The sequence below is a fragment of the Xenia sp. Carnegie-2017 genome, unplaced genomic scaffold (genome assembly GCF_021976095.1).
Source record: "Xenia sp. Carnegie-2017 unplaced genomic scaffold, XeniaSp_v1 HiC_scaffold_16, whole genome shotgun sequence".
NCBI classification, from domain to species: Eukaryota; Metazoa; Cnidaria; class Anthozoa; order Malacalcyonacea; family Xeniidae; genus Xenia; species Xenia sp. Carnegie-2017.
This window is the reverse complement of record NW_025813469.1, coordinates 7,921,351-7,947,914: the sequence shown is the minus strand read 5'-3', so window position 1 is coordinate 7,947,914 and position 26,564 is coordinate 7,921,351. Positions and strand designations below refer to the sequence as shown.

At 36.3% G+C, this 26,564-nt stretch overlaps 1 protein-coding gene and 2 long non-coding RNA genes across 3 annotated transcripts; 2 read left to right on the top strand and 1 right to left on the bottom strand.

Moving 5' to 3' along the window:
- Window positions 1-9,446: 9,446 nt before the first annotated feature.
- LOC124435963 (uncharacterized protein F54H12.2-like) lies at window positions 9,447-10,160 on the top strand. The gene has a single exon (XM_046985895.1). The coding sequence runs from the start codon at window positions 9,447-9,449 to the stop codon at window positions 10,158-10,160; it is 714 nt and encodes a 237-aa protein (XP_046841851.1).
- Window positions 10,161-10,289: 129 nt separating this feature from the next.
- Window positions 10,290-22,491, top strand: LOC124437149. Its single transcript, XR_006945593.1, has 3 exons — window positions 10,290-10,300; window positions 15,598-15,600; window positions 22,437-22,491. It is a non-coding gene; the product is annotated as an uncharacterized LOC124437149 (long non-coding RNA).
- Window positions 22,492-25,170: 2,679 nt separating this feature from the next.
- On the bottom strand, window positions 25,171-26,060 carry LOC124436674. Its single transcript, XR_006945425.1, has 3 exons — window positions 25,930-26,060; window positions 25,316-25,422; window positions 25,171-25,237 (listed from the first exon to the last, which is right to left on the bottom strand). It is a non-coding gene; the product is annotated as an uncharacterized LOC124436674 (long non-coding RNA).
- Between the last annotated feature and the right edge of the window lie 504 nt (window positions 26,061-26,564).

The window sequence follows — 26,564 nt, the reverse complement described above, 5'->3', positions numbered from 1 at the left end:
ATTTTCCAACATTAGGAAAGCGTAGGTTTTACTAATGATGTACGCAATATGTATCCAGTATGTAAATTCTACAAGAGAGGCTGCAAGGTTTGGGGATAATGCAGTTGAAAATTCCGTACCTTCACTTCAAGTTGTAAACATATTTCGTTTAGGATATATGGATTATAAGTAAAACCGATTTTTCCTGCGCACGATAGGCAAGTTTGTTATAATGAACAATAATATGTTTGTTTATCCATTACACGAGTTGTGCCAAATTAATCTTGAAATAATGGTGGATCTTTCTCGTGACTGTACTACACCTTAGGGCCATGGTTTATAAGATGCGCGTACTCTGTTGTCAATAGATATATGTCATTAGCGTTGTGTAAATTCCTGATTCATCGGTAATGTATGTTTTTCTGTGTATCCCCAAGTATAATATTAATAAATAGAAGCAATGGGAAATGCTGTTCCCCCCTCTCTTGTCAGTAAAAATTCCCGTGTATAGTCGGACACTCTTAGTCCACGACTTCGTGTGCAGTACATTACAGTGATTTCGTGTTCTAGCATATGTTGCAAATGAGCTTGGATAAAATATTTCAAGACAAGTTTTGTTGCCTCCATGCGTTTTGATTCCGTGTTAAAAGGTTCAGCTCTTTTCTATTTTTACAGCTTTCTTCAATCTAATCTACGTGTCAAATGCGAATGATATGATGTACTGCTGAGCTTATATGGGATGAGTGCTGTTGTGCTCGGTAAAAACGAAATCGTGTGCTTGGAAACGGATGCCAACGATTAAATTCCGGAATAAATATCTCCCACGCTTTTTATCCAGTCTTTAAATGTTATTGACTTAAATCGTTTTAAAAATTTTAAAGATGAATTTATTGCCGTTTTGTCGCCAATATGTTTGTAATAGGAATTGTTGCCCAATCTAGGCCAGATCTGATTATATGATATTTAATCTTTGATCGGAGTCGTCGTATATAACAATTATTTCGTTCTTTGCACATATTTGCCGTGTGGTCCACAGTAACAAAACAATAATATCGGCTAGGTAACACAAGTAAATTTTTTATGTCAACCCTGATAACGCAAAATATTTTACACGCGGCTGAAAATTGGCTAGTGCAGCAGAAAGGCCAAATGGCATCCGGTTAAAGTTCGTACAGACAACTCGATGTTGCAAATGCAATTTTGTGGCGGTCGTTCTCGTCCACGTAAATTTGCCAATGTCTGCTTTTCAAATCCGAAATTGTAATATACTTAAAACCACCTAGAGAGTCATGAATATCATCAATTCGGGGTAAGGGGTGCACTGTAATTTTTAGGGAGTAAACGCTATCTTTTCTTAGGGTAGTACTTACTACCTTCAGAGGGGTAATTGACTAAAGGGTAATCTTTACTCTAAAATCTTGGGTATGTTGCTATCCGTAGTTCAAATTTTACCCTCGACATAATGATAACGTTGACAATGACCCTCTTTAGGTTTAAATGCAACATGTGGGTGTAAAAACTACCCTATGCGTTTGGTGCGATACCAGGGCTACCAGATTGGCCTTTTGGAGGCCAAATAACTCAAATTTGGCTTCTTTTTTCCTTTTTGGCCTCAAAAAAATAAATTTGGGAATTTGGCTTCTTTTTGCTTCCCACAAATTTTTAATGTCATTACCACAAAGTTTCACAGGTCTTTCACAAAAAATAACGAAATGATTCTATTCTGTCACTCCTTCCCAGGCTCTTTGATGCGGTCATAGGCTCATAGCATCATTATATTTTGAACATGGAAAGTATCATATGAATCTGATGGTGAAATACCAAAACATGAGAGAGCAAATTTATCTGGATTTCGAAAGCATCAGATGGAAGTGAAGATGGGTATTGTAAGCTTTGCCATACTCAAATAAAGCCCAAACTATCAAATTTGACAAAGCACGAAAAGAGTAATAAGCACGTGCAACGGGTGAAAGCTTCAACTTCAGTAAGGCCAATTAAAGTTGTGCGAAACCCAACGATCGCCTAGGAAGTAAAACGTACAGATATTGAGCTACCTGTGACAATGGCGTGTCATCTTTTGTTCTAACCATGAGTCATCTTCAGGAGTTTATAACTCAAAATGCAACGGGAAGTAGACTCGAAAACATAAAGATACATCGTACGAAATGCACAAAAATTCTTACCATTGTAGCCAGTCCTGCGTTGAAAGAAGAATTAATTGCTGATGTGAAAGGAAAGAAGTTCTCTTTAATCGTCGATGAGACTACCGATGTTTCTATAGCAAAACACCTCTGTATCATCATTCGGAATTACAGCAGTGTGGAGAAAAATATCGTCAAAGCCTTTGTGGACCTGGTCAATGTTGCTTGTGCTTGTGCAGATGACCTTTTTTATGACATCCGAAGCTGCCTTCGTGAAATTGACCTTGATTTGGTTGACTGCATCGGGTATACCAGTGATAGTGCTTCTGTTATGGTCAGCAAACATGACTCAGTGTGGACAAGGCTTAAAGCTGTTGTCCCGAATTAAATAAAATTAATGTATATCTGCCATTCGTTGTCGTTATGCGCCCAACATGCTTTTGAAAAGCTTCCATCCAGCACTATACGACGCGAAGCATACAAGTTACTTTATGAAACAACGAGTACCGATGACGACCAATTACCACCATTTGAGAAATATTCAACAACACGTTGGTTGGTTAGAGGAAAGTTGATCTTCCGTCTTTTTGGCTAAATGGAACGAGCTCCAAGCTTATTTTGCTGTAGCAAAACCAGCAAGTACACAAAATGCCTGTTACAAAGCACGTACCATTTTGGACATGCTCAACGATCAAATTGTCTATCTATATTTTCACTTCGTAACGGCTGTAGTCACTGAATTCCAACGAGTAAATGCTTTCTTCCAAGCTACCGAAGCCTATCCCGAAGAGATGTTCACTGAATTGGATACACATCATAAGTCTCTGCGGGGAAAAGTTTTTGACGAACAAGGCAAGCAACAGTAGTTAAGATGCAGCTTTGTCACACTTTTGTCACGGAGCTCTTACCTGTGCCAGTTAGTTTCCAACCCTCTGAAGTTGATCGGTACGCGCACATCTCAACCGGAAATAGAGTAGAATGAGCAAGGGCTATAACCGGACGACATGGATATTCGGAAATACGACAGAGTTTAACATTGTTTGCTATAGGTAAAGTAATATTACATCCGTTTTCCTGTTTTTCTTCACGAACATAAAAAAGACGGTACGTTACAAGTTATTCATGTTGGACATTGTCAGACGTTACAAAAGAGACAAGAATTATGGCACACATGTCTAATTAGATATATGCCAACAACGTTGAATTCGTAGATATCGGCCACAGTGACCTTATCAGTTTGCTTTAATTCGAGTTTTCAAGTAAAAAGACTCAGGAGCTACGAAGAGCTGAGAAAAATTCATGTGTATTTGAACCTTGGACACATCTTCAAAACTGTTTGGAAATGTTGACTGAGGAGGATAGATATTTCAATTGTGCAAATCGAGCAGTGAATGCAATGAATCGCAAACGTGTCTGGAATGGAATATGTGAAGCCTTCAAGTTTCTAAAGTACAGAGGACCAACATCTTCTCAAAAGACATACTATGAAAAACTCTGGAAAGCACCGTGGAATGAGCTTATGTCAATTTACACACAAACAAATAGACCACCATTTTTTGTGACTCGTTTGATTATATGTTGATTGTATTTGTAAATTGAAGTATAGAACATCTGTATGAGACTATTTGTATCATTTTAATAAATATTTCCGTTGCCATCTTGGCTGTATTTGAGATTGTAGTATGAATGACCGTGACAACAGACCAAAGCGATCAATGGACTGCATAAATCAGTAAAAATGACTCTTTCAAAAACGTATAAAGGTGAATGACAAAACGTTATAGCGTTTATTTCATTGTGAGGCATGGAGTAGCCACTAGACAAGTATTGGGGTTTGCGGGAGTAAAGCCGACAGCGAGAATTTAAAAAAAGGTAAAAATCATAATCGTCGGAAAATGATTTGACTTGGAATAAGTTTTGGACGCAATGGTCTTAATCTTGAGGGGGTATTTGCAAGCAGGATACACAAGTAAAACGATTAAAAACTATGAGCCTGCCGCATTTAAAATTCCAACAGACAATGCGATAAAAGAAACAGTGCCTGTAACTGAAACATTGAACTCGTCTATAACGAGTATTTAAAAGAAATTGACATCTAATTGCAAAATTATTATCATGAGAATATTGTCATGAGTAACATCGACAAGTACTTAGCCGGTGTATACTCCAGTCCAAAACGTTCAGGAAGTTACGGGGGTGTTGAACGTTTGTACCGCGATGTAAAGGCAGAAGGAATATATGACATTAGTCTTGAAAGAATTTAAAGAATGGCTGATGCAACAAGACGCATACGCTTTGCATAAACCTCTTCGAAGAAGGTTTGAAATAAGTCGTGTCGTAGTGAGTGGTATTGACGACCAGTAGCAATTGGATATTGCAGACATGAACTCTTTGCAAAAGTATAATAATGGTTATTGCCATCTTCTTATCTGTATCGATGTTTTTTCCAAATATGCATGGGCTGTTCCATTAAAAAAGGAAACAGGATAGTCGTTGATAGAAGGTTTTAAAAAGACTTTGTCATCAGGACGTAAGCCGAAACACAATCAAACGGATCAAGGCTCGGAGTTTTTTAATCGCAACTTTAAGAAACTTTTGGCAGAGGAAAACGTTACATAGCTTAATACATTTAAAGAGACAAAGGCATCCATCGTTGAACTTTTGATAAGTACACTGAAAACAAAAACGTGGCGCTACTTCACAGCAAACAAAACCATGAGATACATTGACATGCTTCCTGATCTACTGTATTCTTATAATCATAGCATGCATCGCAGCATTAAGGAAAAACCGATCAACGTTACAAGTGAAAATGAAGATAGACTTCGGCAAAATTTATATGGTGATAGCAAATTAATTAAGCCTACGCACGTAAAATATAAGTTTGATATAGTTGACCAAGTACGAATAAGTAAAATAAAACTAAGGTTTGAGAAGGGGTATTTACCGAATTTTTCAAAAGAAATTTTCACTGTAAGTCAAAAAATACCGCGCAATCCTCCTGTATACAGACTGAAAGGTCATGAAGGGGACGAGCTTCAAGGAACATTTTATGAAAAAGAACTTTAAAAAGTCACCAAGAAAGACGATGTTTATGAGATTGAAAAAATACTTAAGAAACGTGGTAGAAGGGGCAATGTACAATATTTTGTAATATGGTCAGGTTACCCTAACAAATTTAATTCATGGGTACCGGCATCGGAAATACATATATAAAACGTAACCGTTTTCATAATTTTTTCATTGCACATTATACCTTAAAGTTGAGCGGAACACACTTCTATTTGAAACTACCTAGTAATGCATCTCTCTCTGTATTTCCCGAGAATAAGATTTCGGGTTATCGCGTAAAATTACCTCACGTTGTGAATTTAAATGGTAATTGGGAAGTAGGATTGAATTCAATTACATATCCTAAGACATAGTATATGTTGAAAAAAGGTTTGGATACACATATATTTTTAACTTACAAATCAAGTCTTCCTATTCCGCTTCTACTATGGCTTGTATGAAAAAGCGTTCGACGTTATAAAAGCAATTGATGAGACTCTTGACAACAAAACAAACGACAATATTCAATTGGGCTTTGACCCCCGTACAGAAAAAAATAAAGTCCTTGTAAAACAAGGTTACAAAGTATTATTTAATCTAAACGACAACTTTTTTAAAATAGACATATTTTGACATGTCATGATGCCATCGTCAGTATGAGTGAAATAATAGGTGACACAAGGTTTATATAAAAGCAATATGATACATAAATTACAACAATAAAAAGGAAATAAGATAAATTAATAACGAGCGTCCGATCGTACTGTAAACTAAATATTGTATTGAATTTATAAACTTGAACATTAAAGTCAGGGTTAGTTTTGTTAATGTGGAGTGCTTCTTTGATTTTTAAGCCCGCCGCACACTGGTAAACTTGCCGCGCGTACTTGTTATTCGTTAAACGCGTTTGATATTTGACTCATCTGTCACGAATGACAAATGTTGTTCAAAACTTCCGCGCACACTAGGAACTTTTGTCGATCGCACTTGTCACGAATAACAAGTACGCGCGGCAAGGACGCTAGTGTGCGGCGGGCTTAAGAGTGAATAAGGTGTCAGCAGTGTCGATGATTTTGAAACAAGAGGGTGAATAGTTGGTTTTACATGAGTGAGATTTAAGAAGGTGTCGGTAGATATGAGAGTTTTTGTCTGTTGTGGTATGTTCCCTGATTCTGGAGGATAAATGGCGCGAAGTTTCGCCAATGTATCAGGAAGTACATCCCGTGCAATTGAATTCATATACCAACATAGATTTATTTGAATCAGGGATTGGGTCTTTAAATGAGAAAAGGTTTTTGATTTTGAATGATGTGAAAATTAGTCGAATGTGAATATTTGAACAAAAGCGTTTCATAATGCTTGTAAGTCTAAGTTGTGTGTGTCGTGAGTAATGTCCGATGTATGGTAGTTTTAAGTATAGAGCTGTTATTTTGGAATTTTCATTTATGTTGGTTGTAATCGTCGTGTCAGGAGTTCCGGTGTCTACTTTGAGGTTGTTGCTTTGTTTGTTCTCGAGATATTGTTTTACGGTTCTGTTAATAAAATGAAGTGGGAAAGAGTTTCGTAAAAGTGCTGTGTATGTCGGTTTGTGGTATGTAGATGTTGTACAGCTGTCCTGAGATTTTGTTAGTAAAATGTTAAGAAATGGCAGTTGATCTTATTGTTCAGTTTCAAATGAAAATCTAATGCTTGCGTGCTGTGTGTTAATGTAATTATAAATCTCCATGGCCTCAGTTTCGTTAGTAAAAACACAAAAAATATTGTCAACGTATCTGCGGTAAAATAGTGGAACCGAACATTCGCCTCCACTACGACCGATCAATCAACGCGTACTATTCTAATTTAGCTAAGTATCTTAGTTCAATACTAACACCACTTATACCAGATGACCACTACACTAAAGATTCTTTCACTTTCCTCGACGATTTCTCATCTTTTAACTCATCAACTTCTTGTCACAAATTCTTCATCTCTTACGACGTTAAAAGCCTAGTTACTAACATACCACTTACTGAAAACATCAACCTAGCAATCGACTTTACTCACAACCCTAGGTTCAGTATAAACAGGACAGACCTCACACAACTGTTTTTAATAGAAACAGCTCAGACGTGTTTCTTATTTAATGGAAAATTTCACGACCAGACGGACGGTGTTGTGATGGACTCTCCCTTAGCACCCACACTTGCTAATATTTTCATAGGCTCGCATGAACGAAACTGGCTAAACAACTACAACGACACTAAACCACTGTTTTACCGCAGATACGTTGACGATATTTTTTGTATTTTTACTAACGAAACTGAGGGCATGAAGTTTTATAATTACATTTACACACAGCACGCAAACATTAGATCTTTATTTGAAACTGAACATTGGGATCAACTGCCATTTTTTGACACTTTAGTAACAAAATCTTAAGACAGCTGTACAACATCTACATACCACAAATCAACATACACAGGACTTTTGACGAACTATTTTAGTTTTACACCACTTTTATACAAAACCGGACTTATACGCACACTAATCGACAGAGCATACAAACTTAACAATACAAACAATGGCTTTCAATGAGACATAAAAAACATCACATCCACTCTTTTACGAAACTCTTTCCCACTTCACAATATTAACAGAAACGTAAAGCGATATCTCGACAACAAACAAAGTAGCAACCTCAAAATAGACACCAAAACTCCTGACACGACGATCACAACCAACACAAATGAAAATTCCAAAATAACAACTCTATATTTTAAACTACCACACATCGGACATTACTCACGACACACACAACGCAGACTTACAAACATTATAAAGCGCTTCTGTACAGATATTGACATTTGACTAATTTTCACATCATTCAATATCAAAAACCTTTTCTCATTCAAATACCCAATCCCTGATTCAATTAAATGTATGGTGGTATATGAATTCAATTGCGCGGGATGTACTTCCCGATACATTGGCGAAACTTTGCGCCATTTATCCTCCAGAATCAGGGAACATACCACAACAGACAAAAACTAGCATATCTACCGACACCTTCTCAAATCTCACTCATATAAAACCAACTATTCACCCTCTTGTTTCAAAATCATCGACACACTGCCGACACCTCATTCACCCTTAAAATCAAAGAAGCACTCCACGTTAACAAAACTAACCCTGACCTCAATGTTCAAGTTTTTGAATTCAATACAATATTTAGTTTATAATACGCTCGGACGCTCCTCAGTAATTTATCTTATTTCCTTTTTATTGTTGTAATTTATGTATCATATTACCTTTAAATAAACTTTGTATCACCTATTATTTTACTCGTACTGAAGATGACATCATGAGATGTTGAAACATGTCTATTTTCAAAAAAGTTGTCGTTTATATTAAATGTGCATTGGCAATAGTGCTTTTACGAAATTATGGAAATATTATTTAATTAACAAATATCAATCTTACTCGGCTTTGGAGGAAAAGAAGTAGAGACTACAAAAACAACCAAAAGCCCTTGTGCTTCTGATTTGCACGGATCCGTCATGATGTATGTATATTGCAACCTTGTACAACCGCAAGTTGTTGGAGACGTCAATGTAAAATTACTAAAGGCAGTTGCTATTCAAGGAAAGTATGGAGACATTGTTTCAAGAACATTCACTAATATCCAATACTTACCCGTGCAAACAAAATCTTCTGAGGACATGGAAATTCTCTTAAGGGACGAGTTAGGAAACCCCATTGCATTCGAACGAGGGAAGTCGATAGTGACACTTCATCTCAGAAAGCAAGCTTCGTCTTATTATACATAAGAAATATGACTCTAACAAATCGCTAAGCAATATTATCTCAACCAACAACAAGGATATCACTGGTGTTTGAAAGAGCACATTGGCAAAGAGGATATGGGCAAGTGGCTTATGGTCTTGGTGGCTTATTTCGCAGTTTAGCTAGAGCTGTAATACCTCTGGCAAAAAGCGGTGCAAAAGCTCTTGGTAAAATTGCTCTTAACACAGGAGAAAACGTTTTAGGTGATGTTATCTCCGGGAAATGTGTAATAGAGTATGCAAAATCGCGAGTAAATCAGGCTGCTAAAGATGTGGGGAAAATGGCTGTAAACAGAATGCAGCAGTTGCCTCAAACAGGAAGAGGAAAGTCTTCAAAGAAACGGACAAGAAAACCAGCTAAAAAGAGAAAGGCGAAGACTTCCATTGCCATTCACAGTTCAGCCAAGAGACGTAATTCATCTTAAGAAGCAGAGGACATTTTCGGCTAAATATGGATTTTGTTCATCCAAAATCTGTAGAATGTACAAAAACCGAACTTGATTTATTTTCTGTCCCACCAACACAAGTCAGTTTAGAAAAGGGGCATTGGATTCATCATCAACCTGTGTCTAGCGTATCTGAAAATGGACCAATTACATTTTTATCGCCCGGCACAGAAGATTATGTTGACATGTCTAAGATAACATTGGTAGCTAGAGCGAAAGTAACAAAAGCCGATGGTGAGGATATTGATGATGACACTAAAGTTGGACCTGTAAACAACTTCTTGCAAAGTATGTTCAAGCAAGTTGACGTGTTTCTAAAAGGAAAGTTAGTTACACAAGCAACAGTAACATATCCATATCGTGCATATCTCGGCACACTTTTAAGTTATGATCCGTCAGCCAAACAATCCCAGCTCACCGCTGCGTTATTTTACAAAAATACTGCAGGTCAGATGGATAACGCAGATCCTGCCCACGAAAGTCGAAAGAAGTGTTTGAAGACAAGAAATAAGTTTATCATTGGAAGTAAAATTGTTCATATGGCAGGTCCTATCTTTTGTGATGTTTTCTTTGGTGAACATCTCTTACTTAGCTATGTTGATTTGAAGTTGGTCATGAACCGTACCAGTGACGAATTTGTCTTAATATCATCGGTGGATGGTGCAGCCTTTAGAGTGAAACTGATAGATGCATACCTTAAATTCGTAAAGTCAAAGTGAGTCCTAGTATATCTCTGGCTCACGAAGTTGCCCTGAAAAAAGGTCCAGCCATTTACCCAGTAAGACGTGTCGACTGTAAAAGTTTTATCATTCCTTCTGGAAACCCTTCGCTGCAAAAAGATAACCTTTTCAATGGTTTAGTGCCTAAATCGTTTGTTTTCGGTCTTGTTGAAAGTATATCATTCAACAGAGCTTATAAAAAAAAGCATTCAATTTCCAACATTGTAACTGTACGGTAAGGATTTTCACTCTACAAATCCAGGCATAAAGGGCAGCCGTGATAAATTTTCCGTATAACTCATACAAGGTGTTTGTGTCTTCACAAAATCTGTCGACATAAAAATGTTTATTTAACAACGGATTATAAATAACTTTCATAACTCCACCTCATGATGAAGAGCGTGTTTGATAGGGCTTTTTGTTTGAAAGGAAACAAACTCCAGCCACTCAATGCCACTGATTGAATACGGTTTATTGCTATCACTATACATATTCTTAGGTACAATGCCAATGGTTTTTTCTTTTATATAGTTTGAACGAAACACTGCCATGACCGAAGACGCAATTGTACAATAACAAAATGCGTCTACACGTGCTTCGGCTAAAAACAACTTTCTGAATCCATGCAACACAAACGCAAATTAGTTACATCTTGAGAACAGTATTTGCACATTTCTTTTTGAAAGTCGAAAACGTATCCCTCATCAATTAAATTCTGATGCCATGCAATTAGCTCATCTCTTTTACATTTTGGCTTTGTGTCGGGGCTATAATATTCAAGAGCCGGAATAGGTCCAACGTATTTCTGATTTTCTCGTTTGTTAAATTTAAAAGGGAAATCGCCTTTCGAATACATCGACAGATTCAATCTAAACGTTCGAGGCAAATTGGAAAGAGGCATACTTAGGAAGTTTAACGAGTCGATTAGCGTCATCTGATAATCCTTTAAATATCATTGCATTACTTTCTGACCCAAATGAATGACATGCACATCGGCTGTCGGTCGATATTTTACGAGCCATTTTTGAATCATAACAGCGTCACATCCTTTTGCATTATGCGCAATTGCAGTATAGCCTACATTCTTTCTTGAAAATAAAAACTCGCAAATATCATTTAATGCAAGACATCCTTTAAAAAGACGTTCTTTGCTAGAAGCGAACTGTAAAACAGCAAAGTTCACAACATGCTCTCCGCTTGTAAAATCCGTTTCAAAATCGTAAAAAAATAGTTTTACATTTTGCTTTTTTGGTGGTTCAGGTTGAGTGAAGCATAAGTGACTGCCGACAACAAACTGCTTACGGATATGACATTTGAACTCTCCACACTTGTGATTATTTTGCCGATTTTGGTCAACAGTGACACTGCATGTACGACATTTGCACGATTTGTCACATTTTGAGGGAGATGAAGTCCTTTTAACATGCGCTGTTCTTTATGAAGGTGAAAACATTCATTTGAATGGCAGAGCTTGTAACAGTCCGAGCATTCACTGTTCCGTCGGAATTAATGCACATCCTTTGCCTAAACATGTGCTGCAGACATCAAAACATGGGTGGTTACAAAGCTTGAACACTAATCACAGTAAAATGTTTTACCGAAAAAAGCTGGGAGCTTTGCCGGATTAATAACATTGAGATGATCTCCGTGTTTGTACAGCATTAGCTTTTTTACTCCTCTAGCCCCTCATAAATTGAAGTGTTTCGTGCATCAAAGTCTATTACAATAATTTGATAGTCTGAAAGAACACCTTGAAATATTGGCACGTTTATGCAATTTTAAGGGTAATTTTTTTTCTGTATAGGCCTACTCATCTGCATTTGTTTTAATTTAGGGTGGTGGTCAGCCATCCCTATGGCTACAAATAAAGCCGGAGCACAGCATAGGTTATCATTATTCTTGATAGTTACAATCGATTTTTTTAAAGTACTGTCTTGAGAATAATCTAAGACTTTCAAGGACTTACCACTCCCAACAGGCGCTTTTATTCCAATAAGGGCGATGATAAACGAGTTGTCTAAATGAATATTCTCATTACTCTGCAAAGTTTTTGTAATTTCATCTAAAATTTTGTTAGAGTTAATTTCAGCGGCAGGAAGAAGCTTAGTGCCGATTGGTGTTTTCAAAGCATTCGATGTAATCATTACACGAAGACGATCTTCCAATAGTGTTCAAAAATCACACTGTTCTTTTACCTGGGATCATTAACATAAAAATTAAAAGGATGCTTTGTGTCACACAGCGCTTTTTTGACTCTCACCTGACGAATAGCGTCGTCAAATAAGCCATCGAGCTCAGTCATTATGTCTTTGACTTTTATTTGCTTATCGCGAAAGGATAGATCGTCTAACTTAGCACGGAATATACACGACTTGGCATCAAATTTACGAACATATCGTTCCGAAACTCCTTTCAAGCACAAAGCTAACAGATTTTTTATCATTTTTAGTTTGATTTTTTATGTTGTTTCTTACTTTCACAAGGTCAACACTTTGCTGCAACAACTTCATTGATTTTTTTACCCATTTTAACACTTTTGACAAATCCGTTTTATCTTTAGACATTTCTTTCTGAACTTTTTTTAGCAAACGTTTCACCTTTACATTTTTTCTGATGACTCGAACACGTAAACGCTCTAAATAGTCGGTCCCTCCCTCCCCAGGATCATCTGGCGATGTTTTTTATGCACTAATGGCAATTTGTGAAATTATGCTTCATTTTATAGCATATGTTCATTGAACTCTTACAGAGTAATTGAATAATTTGAAATCAAATAGCATCTTCAGATGTTCAGGAAGGTATTGTGTGTAATGAAGAAACACTCACAGCGATACATTCCAAAAATTTATTGCGTTAATTTTTTATAGTTAGATACAGTGATCATCCGTTCATGCATGCAATGTTATATTTTTATATTTTTATTATTGCTTAACGTTTCGTGTTTATTCATCGTCCTGGAAAGGGTTGGTCCTTGTTTTCAGTTTCGACGACCGTTTTAGGCACCTTTTCCTTAGTTTCTTTCCTCTTATGATCATTCAGTTCAACCTTTCTTATTTTCTTAATGATCTTGCTATTCAAAGTTACGTCCTCCTAATGGAAAAAGTTAAATTTTTCTTTGTGGGCGATAGATTGACATCGAAAATATGGCCTTTCAGGATTACTGCTCGATTGGGAGACAATGAGACTAAATGATAAACGTATTCGCACAGGGGGAACTTGTTAGGTTTGAATTCCTTCACGACTTTCGTTTCGTAGGCATCGATTATAATATGGTACCTTTCTTCGTGGCAGAACAATGTGCATCCTTCACCTCTACATTTAACATATGCACGTTCGTCGCTCTTACATACGATTCTCTCGAGGCCTGCACCACAGAAACATGGATATCTCTCAATCGAAACCATGATGTTTAAATTATTTGCTCTCTTAACACAGACTTAACTCGTTTATGAAGCACTTTTCAAGCTTAAGTGCAACATGATTATTTTCTACCTTTTTTAAAGTGTTGGCCTTCACATGAATAATCATTTACCAACGCGTGATTTTCTTACTGTAAGTAAAGAGTTGAATAGAATCACATTCAAGAGTAAGACTCACGCTTGTTCAAATCAGTAATCCCTTTTCGGTACATTGTTTGATATCTTTCCAGAGGGATCTCATCATTCATTAACTGCATCACTTTCCTCTGTATGATACAGCCCACACCATAGGATCTTATGTTCACAACATGGTTTTTCTTTTTAATTTTCCTTTAACATTGACTCATGCTAAAAACCGATACTTTATTCACATTGTCAGGAATCTTTCGTGGGGTCCTTATCATTTACTGTATCATGTCGGTTGGTATGATAAAGGCTCTTTTCATTTCCCTTTAATATTGACTTATGTTCATACCGCTCCTTTATTTGAATTGTTAGATATTTTTCCTGAGCGTTCTTATCATTTACTGCATCATTTCCCTCAGTAGGATACTGCACAGATCTTACCCACGCCACATTATTCAAGGTGATACTATTCAATAGTAATTTTTAATTTACATTTGCAAGATGGCAACAAAGGTCACAACTCAGGCGCATGTGCTGTGTACTTCAACCACTTGAAACAATAAAAGTGTTTTCTATGTGTTAAGACGATAAAAACTCTGCCAAAAATCAACACACGCAAGTCGCAAAGTCAGGAAGAATGGCATTGTCACAGTCAATGTCTAACAAATACCCCAATTTTAGTGTTAGTCTAACAAATACCCCAAGTGCGAGCTCTTCCTGTTTATTTCAAATTAGCGAATGTTTTTTATCTTTAACAGAATCTATCTCCTCATTTTCAGAAAAATGTAATCACTATCGTGATTTCTATACCACGGCTAAATGTACATCTGTCCCCGTTAATAGAGTCACGGGGAAAATTCAAATGTAAAATTTGTGGGTTTGTATGCCATTAAAGAAATTTTAATCTCAGGTTGCGTTTCATATCATTGATTTTTACTCTTCATTCATGTAGTGTATCGGACTATGATGTCGATGTAGCTGTTCGCCGATTTTTGATGTAAGTTTGTAATTCATGGGTGCGTTTATACCTTACTGTGTGATATTATATAAATTTAAATATATGTTTGAGGTATAAACTGTCATATGGAAGCAGCAATTTTATATAGTGGTTCTTATTTCATTCATTCAGAAAACTGTGTACCGATGGCGTCATGTTCGTTGTACAGTTTTGACTATGATACCATATTTTTGTAATGTAAAAGTATAAATAAACATTTACAAAAGTTGAATTACTCGTTTTTTAAACTTGTTCATTTATCTGAAACAAATATTTTAAGCCAATTTTTACAAGTATATTTTAGTATCTCAAGTCCATTAACGGGTGGGTCGACCTCTTCAATGCTTTTCATAAAATCTTTCATAACAGTCTCCTCAGACACACTTTCCAGGGCATCATAGAAATACAACATCGCACGTTCATCAGGTTCCATCATCAAACAATCATGTTTGCGTTAGGAGGGATGTTGGATAGCACACCCATATCAATTCTTGTTCACTGCGGCATGTATCATTGCAGCAATTTCATCGGCGTAGCAGTCTTATATTTTTTTTGCAGAAAGCTTTGACGTTGACTTATTTCATTTTCTTCTTCTAAGTCAAAAAGTTTACTTATTTCATTTTCTTCTAAGTTCAAAGCCGACATTTTTAAACCGAGACCAATGTCTACTTTCAATGGCATTTATTTTTTAAGAGATAAAATGTAAGCCTTTCAATAAAGAGTAAGCTATGAAATGCAATCGACTTGTTATCTGTTGCTGTACCATGGATTGAGAAAGGAAACGGAATTACCGATACTGGAACAATCCAATATGGAAAAATGGCATCCTTCTAATTTACATCTGTTTTATTTCCCGTTTATCATATTAGCCTATTACACTCGACTTCCGCCTGAGTCTGTTTCCGGTAGAGATGAGCGCGCACCGATCAACTTAGAGGGCTGGAAACGAACTGGCACAGGTAAGAGCTCCGTGACAAAAGTGTGACAAAGCTGCATCTTAACTACTAGCAACTCGCCATTGAAAAAGTAGATTTTGGCGGGAAGTTCTTGTGTGAAGCAACAAAATATGTCTCTTCTCAAAAGAACAAGGTCGTTGCTCAGGCTAAAGTTTTTGATTTGAAAAACGATGCTGAGATTTTCTTATCAAAGCTTTAAATTAAGTTGAAATGCGTCTACCCAGTGGGGGATCCAGCTTCTGGGCTGACCGTGACCCTGTGCCGTAGCGAGCGCCTTCGGCGCGAGTTAACGCTAGGGGTCTGATCTCATCCTCTCCCAGAAAATTTTAAAATCTAGATTTTGGAAAAGCGAATTCCGGCATTTTTATGGTAGAATATAACAATATTTTCGTTATAATCTCATCTAAAAAAATTTCTAATATCGTCATTTTTTTTAATTCTGTTCGGATGGAAGAATAAAAATTTTACTTACCTTGTGGTGTCTGATGTAAAATTAACGCAGTTTCCGTACCTTTCTGTAATCACAGGGTTGTTGCCGCAGGAGTGAGAAAAAGATGAAGCATGTTATTTTTGCAGTGAATAACCAAAAGACAGTTCACTACATAAAAATAATTTCCCATCTTTGTTGCACCATCAAATGGTCTTTTTCGAAAAGCAGCAAGGATGCCTTTTGTAACAGCCGTAAAGATGGCAAGACTATGAAAAGCAATGTTGAAAGGTGGTCTTCTTCCAACAACAGCAAAGATGTTTATCCAACAGTCGTAAAGATTGCAAGATTAATAAAAGCAATGTTCAAAGTTGATCTTCTTCCAACAATGACAAAGATGTTTATCCAACAATGGTAAAGATGGCAAGATTAAAAAAAGCAATGCTCAAAGGGGATCTTCTTCCAACAACGACAAAGATGTTTATCCAACAAATGTAAAGATGGCAAGATTAAAAAAAGCAATGTTCAAAGGTGGTTCTCTAAAAACAAAGTAACAAAATGACTTTTGGTGGATGGAATTTTTTGATCTACCAAATAAGAAGGTGGCAACGCAGCACAACGAAAGACATGGACATAGTGAATTGCACTCCCATCAACAAAATTTCTTGGATATATTGTACAATTGAACATTTTAGCCAACGAATCCTAATTTCCTCTCACTTCAGCATCATTAGTAATTGGATAGTATGACTGAATAGCACACTGGATTACAGTAGACAAAGCAAACATACACATCAAGGGTGAAAAGGTGTATTTATTCGCTCTTTCCACTGCTTCTCGTAAAACTGCTGCAATTTCTTTTGCATTTTCTAAAGAGGTTAGAGATGCATCGGATATACACATGGCAAAGGCATTTTTAAGTGAAGTGAACGCACCACTTTTATGCTGGGACTCGATGAGAGGATGGGTAGAATAGTATTTTGCATTCTCAAACATTTCAACACTAGTTAGGAATCTGAAGTAAATAGAGAGAGTCTCATTCTCAACTAATGCAATAGAACATGCATTGAACAGACAATTCCCATTGGCTAAAGTACTAAAAGAAAAATTAGTATTTAAGTATCAATGGCTGTTTTGTTAAACCAAGTTATACCTGGAAACAAATCTGCTAGACTGACTCTGACATTAGAATAAATAAGGGTAACCAATACTGTTAAAGATAGACTAATAATATTGAAATTTGAGAAAGTTATTTTCTATTTGTGTTAATTTGGTAACATCATGATAGAGTCAAAGTCACAGGCAGGTAGTCTAAGATTTGGAACTAGTCTTAGCATGTCAAACAGGATTCAGACGACTTATTGATTCTATCTACTATTGCATCAATATTCTATATAAATCGCGAAAGAAAGTAACCGTTATTCAAAATGATATGTTAGTTTCTTTAACCAGGGGATATCATAAAATGCGAGGAATACAAGGATAATACATTATTGATTGGGTTAAATTTTAAAAATGACTAGCTTTGACTAATATTGAAGCAAAACATTTTTTAACAGACAGTAACAATTAAAATTATTTAGGCCGTACATTAGACAGACTGAGTATGCAAAATAATGACAGCTTTAGACATGTATTTTACATGATACACTAAATATGAATAGCTGAAAATTAACGGATTGATCATATATTTCAGGCAAAGATGTCAAACGGAAATAAAAATATTAATTAATACCCCAATACATGTAAATTCGTACCTAACAGGGACATTGGATCCTGATCTTTCAATTTGGCTTTCAGGGAACAGCAGTTTTGAAAATGAACAAGTTCGTAGCACTATATCGCCATTAGAATTTCTACGACGAAGCCTTTCCTCGTTAATTACTTTACCATAGTGTTGTCTCAAGGTAGACAATCCACCAGAAATAATTTCGCAAGCGTTCTCTTGCTGAAAGATTTTGACGAGCTTTTTAAGAGAGTCGATCTTTTTAGAAGTTTCCATTAATCCTAATCACTAAGTAGAACTAGAAGTAGCGTTTTTTCTAGTCGACAAGAATCGAGCTATTACATATGACTTGTATTTATTGCGCAATCAAAATACATTCACCGTGGCTCACCTTGGCGCACATGACCAAAACGTTCCCTGTGATTGGCTTGTAACGATACACCGTGGCTAAAGGTTACTATATTTAGCAACTATTGCGAAATTTTTTGAACGCTGACCGTGGCATTTAACTCTGAGATTGCAGGTTCGAATTTACGAACATATTCCACATATTCCGAGCATATTCATGGCGTATTCGGCAAGATTCGAGACGCTTTCGGTGATTTTACAGTTCAGAGTTTAACTGGATGATTATACTATTTTAACAATACGTTTAATTTGAAGTCTTTGTTCTGTTAACACAAATTTTTGACAAAAAATTACAAAATTCATCAATTTTTGCTTTTGATCGAATTTTCCTGTATTTGAGCAAAATTTTTAATGATGAAAAAGTCAACCCTGGAAAAACTTAAGTTGCAGAATTCTGACCGTGGCTCAAGCCACTTTTGCCATGGCCTAGATCCGCCAATGATACCTGCCAGAAAAACGTATTCAAAGGATTAAGCGTCCTTCATCCAAGAAAAGTATTGGATGAAGCAACCAGAGCTCCATTTTGTCAGCTGCCACTTCCACATCTACGATATGAGAAACTCAACGTGATAGAAGACCAGTACCTGAAGATCGTTCACCGTGACTGGAAAGAAGATTCAACCTTTGATGGAACTATTCCAGATACAGCGGCTGCGTTTTGGTCATGCATCGTCGACTTTCAAACTTCACTCAGAGACAAGCCATTTGAGCAGTTATCAACGTATGCTTTAAACTGAGTCACTGCTCCCGTAAGCAATGCTGTGATAGAGAGGACATTTTCGCTGTTAGCATCAATCCAGAGTAAACAGCGCAACAGAATGAAACAAGAGTTGACGAAAGCCATATTTCGCATTCGCTCAAAATTTCCGTTTGGAGAAAATTGCTGCGTTGACTTCAAAACAAGCAGGCGAATGCTCGAGTTGTTTACGGACATATGAACAACGCTCGAAAGGAAACAAATTGATTGTTGACTCGACTTGTAGGACAATTGAGAGTCAAATTCAGAAGTTTAGATTGACCCCAGTATTGGCTGTTTTCATCTAACGTTGTTTACTTGTTTAATTCAACAGATGTCAACAGTATCAGTGTATGTAGTTGTTGTCAGTGATAGCTTTATACTTGCATGTCCTTATTCGATTCTCAGATAAGCAGTCCGATATATACGTGAGTCGGAATCGTAAAAATTATATGTAAATAGTTTTTATTCGATCTAGTAATAATGATAGACTATGAATAACATATGTGCTCTGTTAAGCAGTATACCAAACGTAAACACACAAACTCACTTCTTTGCCGGGTCCTCACCATCTACTTTAATTTTACTTCAGGTTAGCAGATATAACCAAAGCTATATAATGATTAAGCTTCCGTTCTGGTTAGCATGCGGTAACTGTAACCTGCACTTATAGACTAAGATCCTTTTTGTCCCAATGAATATTATGCGTGAAATTACGTATGGAGTTAATAAATTAACTCCATACAAAGGGGACAAATTTAAATAACAAATCTTAAAGGCGTTTCATATCTTCGCCACGATTTTTTATTCTTTGACTCGTGCAAAGCCGAGTTCTATTTGTCGACTCGTGTTTCAATTCGTCAACTCGTGTTTCAATCACTGATCTGATAATAGACTGTATATAGCTTCTAACAACCAGGAAGAGCAGATAATTTCAAATAATACAAATAAAAACAAATTTCGAAGAGGGACATCTCATTTTCTTGATATTCAAGATATTACAAGAGTTTTAAACAAAAGATGGTGTAATATTTCGTCTTTATTCCAAAGACATCATCAGACTTATATTTTACAATGCAGGTTGCGAAACTTTTATATGAGTGAAATAATAGGTGATACAGGGTTTATATAAAGGCAATATGATCCATAAATTACAACAATAAAAAGGAAATAAGATAAATTAATGAGGAGCGTCCAAGCGTATTATAAACTAAATATTGTATTGAATTTAAAAAATTCAACATTGAGGTCAGGGTTAGTTTTGTTAATGTGGAGTGCTTTTTGATTTTAGGGTGAATGAAGTGTCGGCAGTGTCGATCATTTTGAAGCAAGAGGGTGAATAGTTAGTTTTATATGAGTGAGATTTAAGAAGGTGTCGGTAGATATGAGAGTTTCTGTCTTTTGTGGTATGTTCCCTGATTCTGGTGGATAAATAGCGCGAAGTTTCGCCAAGTATCGGAAATTACATCTCGCGCAATTGAATTCATATACCACCATAGATTCAATTGAATCAGGGATTGGGTCTTTAAATGAGAAAAGGTTTTTGATTTTGAATGATGTAAAAATTAGTCGAATGTCAATATCTTTACAGAAGCGTTTGATAATGTTTGTAAGTCTGCGTTGTGTGTGTCGTGAGTAATGTGCGATATATGGTAGTTTGAAGTATGGAGTTGTTATTTTGGAATTTTCATTTGTGTTGGTTGTGATCGTCGTGTCAGGAGTTTTGGTGTCTAGTTTGAGGTCGTTGCTTTGTTTGTTGTCGAGATATCGCTTTACGGTTCTGTTAATAATATGAAGTGGGAAAGAGTTTCGTAAGAGTGCGGATGTGATGTTTTTTATGTCTCGTTGAAAGCCATTGTTCGTATTGTTAAGTTTGTATGCTCTGTCGATTAGTGTGCGTATAAGTCCGGTTTTGTATGAAAGTGGTGTAAAACTAAAATGTCAAGAAATGACATGGTTGATCTTGTTGTTCAGTTTCAAATAAAAATTTAATGTTTGCGTGCTTTGTGTTAATGTAATTATATAACTTCATAGCCTCAGTTTCGTTAATAAAAACACAAAAAAATATCGTCAACGTATCTGCGGTAAAATAGTGGCTTAGTGTCGTTGTAGTTGTTTAGCCAGTTTCGTTTATGTGAGCAGCGAGCCCATGAAAATGTTAGCAAGTAAGGGTGCTAAGGGTGAGCCCATCACAACACCGTCCGTCTGGTTGTAAAATTTTCCATTAAATAAGAAATGCGTCTGTGCTGTTGCTATTAAAAACAGTTGTTTGAGGTGTATCATGTTTATACTGAACCTGGGGTTGTGAGTGAATATTAAGTCGATTGCTATGTTGATGGTTTCCGTAAGTGGTATGTTAGTAAATTGGCTTTCAACGTTGTAAGAGATGAAGAATTTGTGACAAGAAGTTGATGAGTTGAAAGATGAGAAGTCGTCGAGGAAAGTGAAAGAATCTTTAGTGGAGTGGTCATCTGGTATGAGTGGTGTTAGTAGAGAACTAAGATACTTAGCTAAATTATAATTGTATGCGTTGATTGATGAAACTATCAGTCGTAGTGGAGGCGATTGTTCTTGTTCTTGTTTCTTGTGAAGATTAGGTAAGCCATAGAAGCGCGAGGTTTGAGAACCTCTGGGGAAGAAATAATGATAAACTTTGTTGCTAATGGTACTTGTACCAATTGTACTTATATAACTTATAATTTGAAATTTCAATTTGATATTTTTTGTATAAACTGTAAGCATAGTTGGAATTAAACACAGAAGTGTTTCTAGACTCTGTTTGTGTAATATTTCTAATGGCTACATTATTTAAAATGTGATGGTTGTTAATCTTCTCAATGTTATTGTTGACATATGGATCATAAAGTCATTTTTTGGACCTTGGGATGATAAAACATGTTTGATAGAACTTATTAAAACCTTTCTGGTAGTCATTGATGATGGTAAAGTGTCTGCATGTATGCTACTTGATCCTTTGACAACTTGGTAAGAAGCAAAGACATGTTATTGCCATCATTTGTAGAAAAAGAATGTAATAGAACATTTTTACAAGGAACTAAATCAACATTGGTAAATGACTTGTTCAGGGGCCTTGGAGCCGGGGGGCATTGGGGGCAAGGGCAACCCCCCACTTTTTGCAACAGGGAAAAATATGCTCTTTTTCTCGAAAGAAAGTGCCCTTTTTCATGGTATAGAAATGCCCTTGTTTTAGGTAAAATTGGACTGAAGAAGTTTTTCTTAGATACAAGTAGCCCCGAGAGTAGAACAAAGTCTGTCGGCATCATGCGAAATCAGCTATAGCTTAGTTTTTGATTTTGATTACACCGATGGATCAAAAATCGCGTTTCTCGATTGGATTGTCTTCGTTTGTCAACTGTTACTTGAGTAAATGCCTCGAAGACAAACTTGCAGCGTCAACAAGACAACTTCTCTTTGTTTTACGACCAAGTAGTTGTTTCAAGCAAGGCTATCAACTTTGCAGGCGATCCAACACAACCAAGACCGAAGAAAGCTCCGTGGCAACTTCAACACGGAGATAGCGAGCAACATCATTTCCAAACTGGGAAAGACGCCCACCGTGCCCAATATGTTGAGGCAATTGATGCGTGCTTGTCTTCACTACAGGAGCGCTTCGACGGAAAAACATATTCTGATTTGATGAACATCGAAACCGTGCTCATTAATGCAGCAAACGGGCGTAATTTTGAGTTGAATGATGAAGTTGAACACCTTTACGAAAATGAACTCGACTTTGACCAGCTGAAGGCGGTGTCACAGTGATATGGGTATCCCCGTGTTTTTGGTATCCCCGTACTTAAATCACTAGTGTTTTGGGCATCCCCGGCAAAAATGGCTGCCGTATTTTAGGTATCCCCATCCGACCACGCAGGGTTCACAAATCACTAGTGATATGGGTTTCCCTATACTTTTTCCCATTCCTACGCTTGTTTCAGGGGTTTCCCTACTGTGGATTAAAGGATTTCCCCTGACTTAGCGGGAGCAACACAATTTTGCGAGAAACAAAAGCAAACTTGCATTCTTATAAACCAATCTCCTCTGTTATTTTTTTTATTAAGAACTCTCGAGAAAGTTATGGATAGTAAAGCCGACATATGGAATGAATATATAGAAGGAGCAATCTTTGCAATTAATACAAATCAGTCTGCTAACACTAAATACAGTCCATTCTATTTAATGTTTGGAAGAAATCCAAGATTTCCTTTTGAAGCTGAGAAATGTGAGACAGACCTCACTGTGGAAAATGACATTGCAGAGCTGTTGCAGGATGTGAACAGTGAAGTAGCCATAGAAAAACATGTCGAGCAAATGTCTCAAATGAGGGATAACATATTCCCCATTGTTGACTCCAACATCAAAAAAGCCCAGGAAAAATAACAAGCACAGTATCAGAAAAAAAGGTGTAAACATGTATGCCAATTCAAGGATGGAGATACTGTCTTGCTTCATAACATGCGACAGAAAACAAAGAAAGGGCATAAATTGGAAGATCAATGGAATGGCCCGTATAAAGTTATGGAGGCTGATGTATATAGGGGTGTTTGCACGTTGTTAAATCCATTGACAAACAAAGCAGGAAGACAGCAATCAATTAAAAACCTGAAGCTCTACAAACTGGAGAACAATAAAATCCTCACAAACCAAACAACTTCTGCTGTTTGTGCACAGGTAGAAGAAAATTACACAAAGGTTGAAAAAACAGAAGCAAAACTGACAAAAAAGGTAAGAGAATGGGAAAAAAAACTGGAACAGTTTGATGAAGAAAAACTGGATATAGTTGAAGAAATAAAGGATGAAGAAAAAAGCACAGAAGAGGTGAAGAAAGAACAAAATGTATTAAAAAAAAGAAGAAAGAAGACAAGAGCACAGAACAAGAGAAGATAGCAGGAAAAATGATTGACGAAGGGAAGAAAGAAGAAAAGAAAAAAGAAGAAACAGTGAAAGAAAATTTAATTGAAGAAAAGAAAATAGAAGAAAAAATAACAGAAGAAAAGAAGAAGGAAGGAAAGAGGATGGAAGACAAGAAAGAAGAAAATGTAATAGAGGAGAAAAAGAAAAAAGCAAGCACAGAAGAAAACAAGAAAGAAAAAAAGATGATAGAGGAAGAGATGATAGAAGGAGAGATAATAGAAGAAAGGATGATAGAAGAAGGAATGATGGAAGGAAAGATGAAAGAAAGAAGCACAAAAAAAACAGCAGACGTAAACAACCAAGAATCAATGTCTTTGAGCAAACAGGCCTACAAAAAATTTGATGAAAAAATAAAAAGTATGGAAAAAAGTGCCCTTCTATTACACCTTTCATGCATTAAGAATGATTTAATAAACAAATTAGAATGCGAAGAAGAATGCTGGCGTTGTGAAGTTTTCAAATCAGGTTTCAGCAAGAGTGCTCCAAACCTAAAAAAGAGACCTATCAGTAAATGTCTTTTTTGGAGGATTTACTGAGAAGCAATCTGACCTTATTGTAAGTAAACTTCTTGGAGGTTTCCATCTTCCCTGAAGCTCATACACTTCTCAGTCAGGCCATTTTAAAATTGACTTATTGTGAAGCTAAAAGCTACCTAGAATTTGGAGGACAATATCATGTACAGTAACTTCAAAAGAACTGGGAAAAGCTATAAAACAAGAGATGCTAACCAACAAAAACAAGCATACCATCAAAGAAATTCAAGCATGATCATACAAGGAAGCAGCCATGTGAAGAAGACGAGTGCAAGATTGTGAAGGAAAGGAAGTCGGATGTGAGTTTACTAAGCAAGATGAAGACACCAAATTATCAATTAAATGAAAATGATGAAGACGTCATTATCAAAAATGGTCTGCTTACAGACATTCACATTGGCAAGGCCCAAAATTTGTTGAAGCAACAATTCCCAAGCATGGAAGGCCTCCAAGCAACAACATTAGGTATGGGCAACAGTTTGATGTCATTAAAGGTAAATTCATTTAAGCTCTTCACACTGGTGCAAATCACTGGATGTGCATTTGTAACATTCATTATAAACAAAATAATGCTGTTAAACTCTATGACAGTGTGTACTCAGGAATTAGTAACACAATTAAAAAGCAAATTGCTAGTCTGTTATACCTTCAGTAAGAAAATGTAATCGAAATCTCAATTGAGCCAGTCACCCAACAGACAAATGGATATGACTGTGGTATATTTGCCATTGCTTTTGAACATTATTGTGTCATGGACAGGATCCCAGCAAGATAACTTTCAAAAGGAGGAATATCCGAAGTCACTTGTGGAATTGTTTTACTAAAGGCAAAATGCATATGTTTCCATCTGTACCAAGAATGTCAAGCCCTGAACAAACATCACACAAGATTCTTATACCAATTTACTGTACATGTCGCCTTCCATATGTCAGGGAGGAAGATGACATGGTTGAATGTGTCAGTTGTCAGAGCTGGTTTCATAAACACTGCCTTGATGTCCCAGAACTATTTTTTAAAAAAGCAGAAATAAAATGGAAATGTATTCCACATTGTGGTCAAAAGAATTAAAAACAGGTTAAGTGTGTGTTATGTGACTGATAATGAAAGTCGATTCTTCTTCTGAATTATTAGTACTTTTAACTATATTGCAATTTGTTTTAACATTTGTTATGTTGTATTCTTCGAGGGGTAAAAAAGTCTGATTATATCACAAGAAAAGATATTGTTACAAATGTGCGTACTTGTTGACAGTTTTTGACACTACCCAGTTCTTAATAAATCATTTTATGTTTGAATGAACTCAAGACAATCTAAAACTGTTAAATTACAAGTCTATTCAAAAGTATACGTTCAATGTACTTCGCAATACAGAATGAAAAAAAAATGGAAATCACAACAACAAATTTTTATGTCAACGGTATCTATGAAGCATTTCATACGTAATTCAAACAAGATGCCATGAAATACCAATAAAGACATAATATTTTAGCTAGCAATAGCTGCTCATCTCACCTTTATAATGTCTGGTCATTACTTCCATACATGTCCTTTTTAGAAATACCAATTTTCGTTTCAAGCTACATGGTCTTAATTTATTTCGGCCATATGCCATGGTCTTAGTGTTTTGGGTATCCTCACGGGGGATGCCCCAAACACTAGTGATTTAAGTACGGGGATACCCAAAACACGGGGATACCCATATCACTGTGACACCGGATTTGACAACCACAATGGCGATTATATCAAATATCAATGCCGAGCACAAAAACTTTTAGAAAATTTTTATCTTTAAAACATGCTGCAAACTTGTTTGGTATACGGATGCTGAAAAAATCCCAGAAAAGGAAACATTTCATGACAACCGTAAGGAACGTAAGATTGTTTACTATTTAAAGTGTTCAGTGTTTTGTTTTAAGTCAGGGGTCTCCAAACTTTACAGCTGGAGGGCCAAATGAACTTTCATTATGAAGCATTGAAATATAAAAAATTTCCAAGTTATCCTTCAGCTTTTTAAATTTCGCAATGTGCTTGAAACGGAAGTAGGAATTTGGGACAAAATTTGACGTAAGCCACTCTTGCAAGTTGGCTTACGTCATAACGTAAACTTTTTGCACAAAGTTTATTTTGTTTAATAATATTTTTTTTCC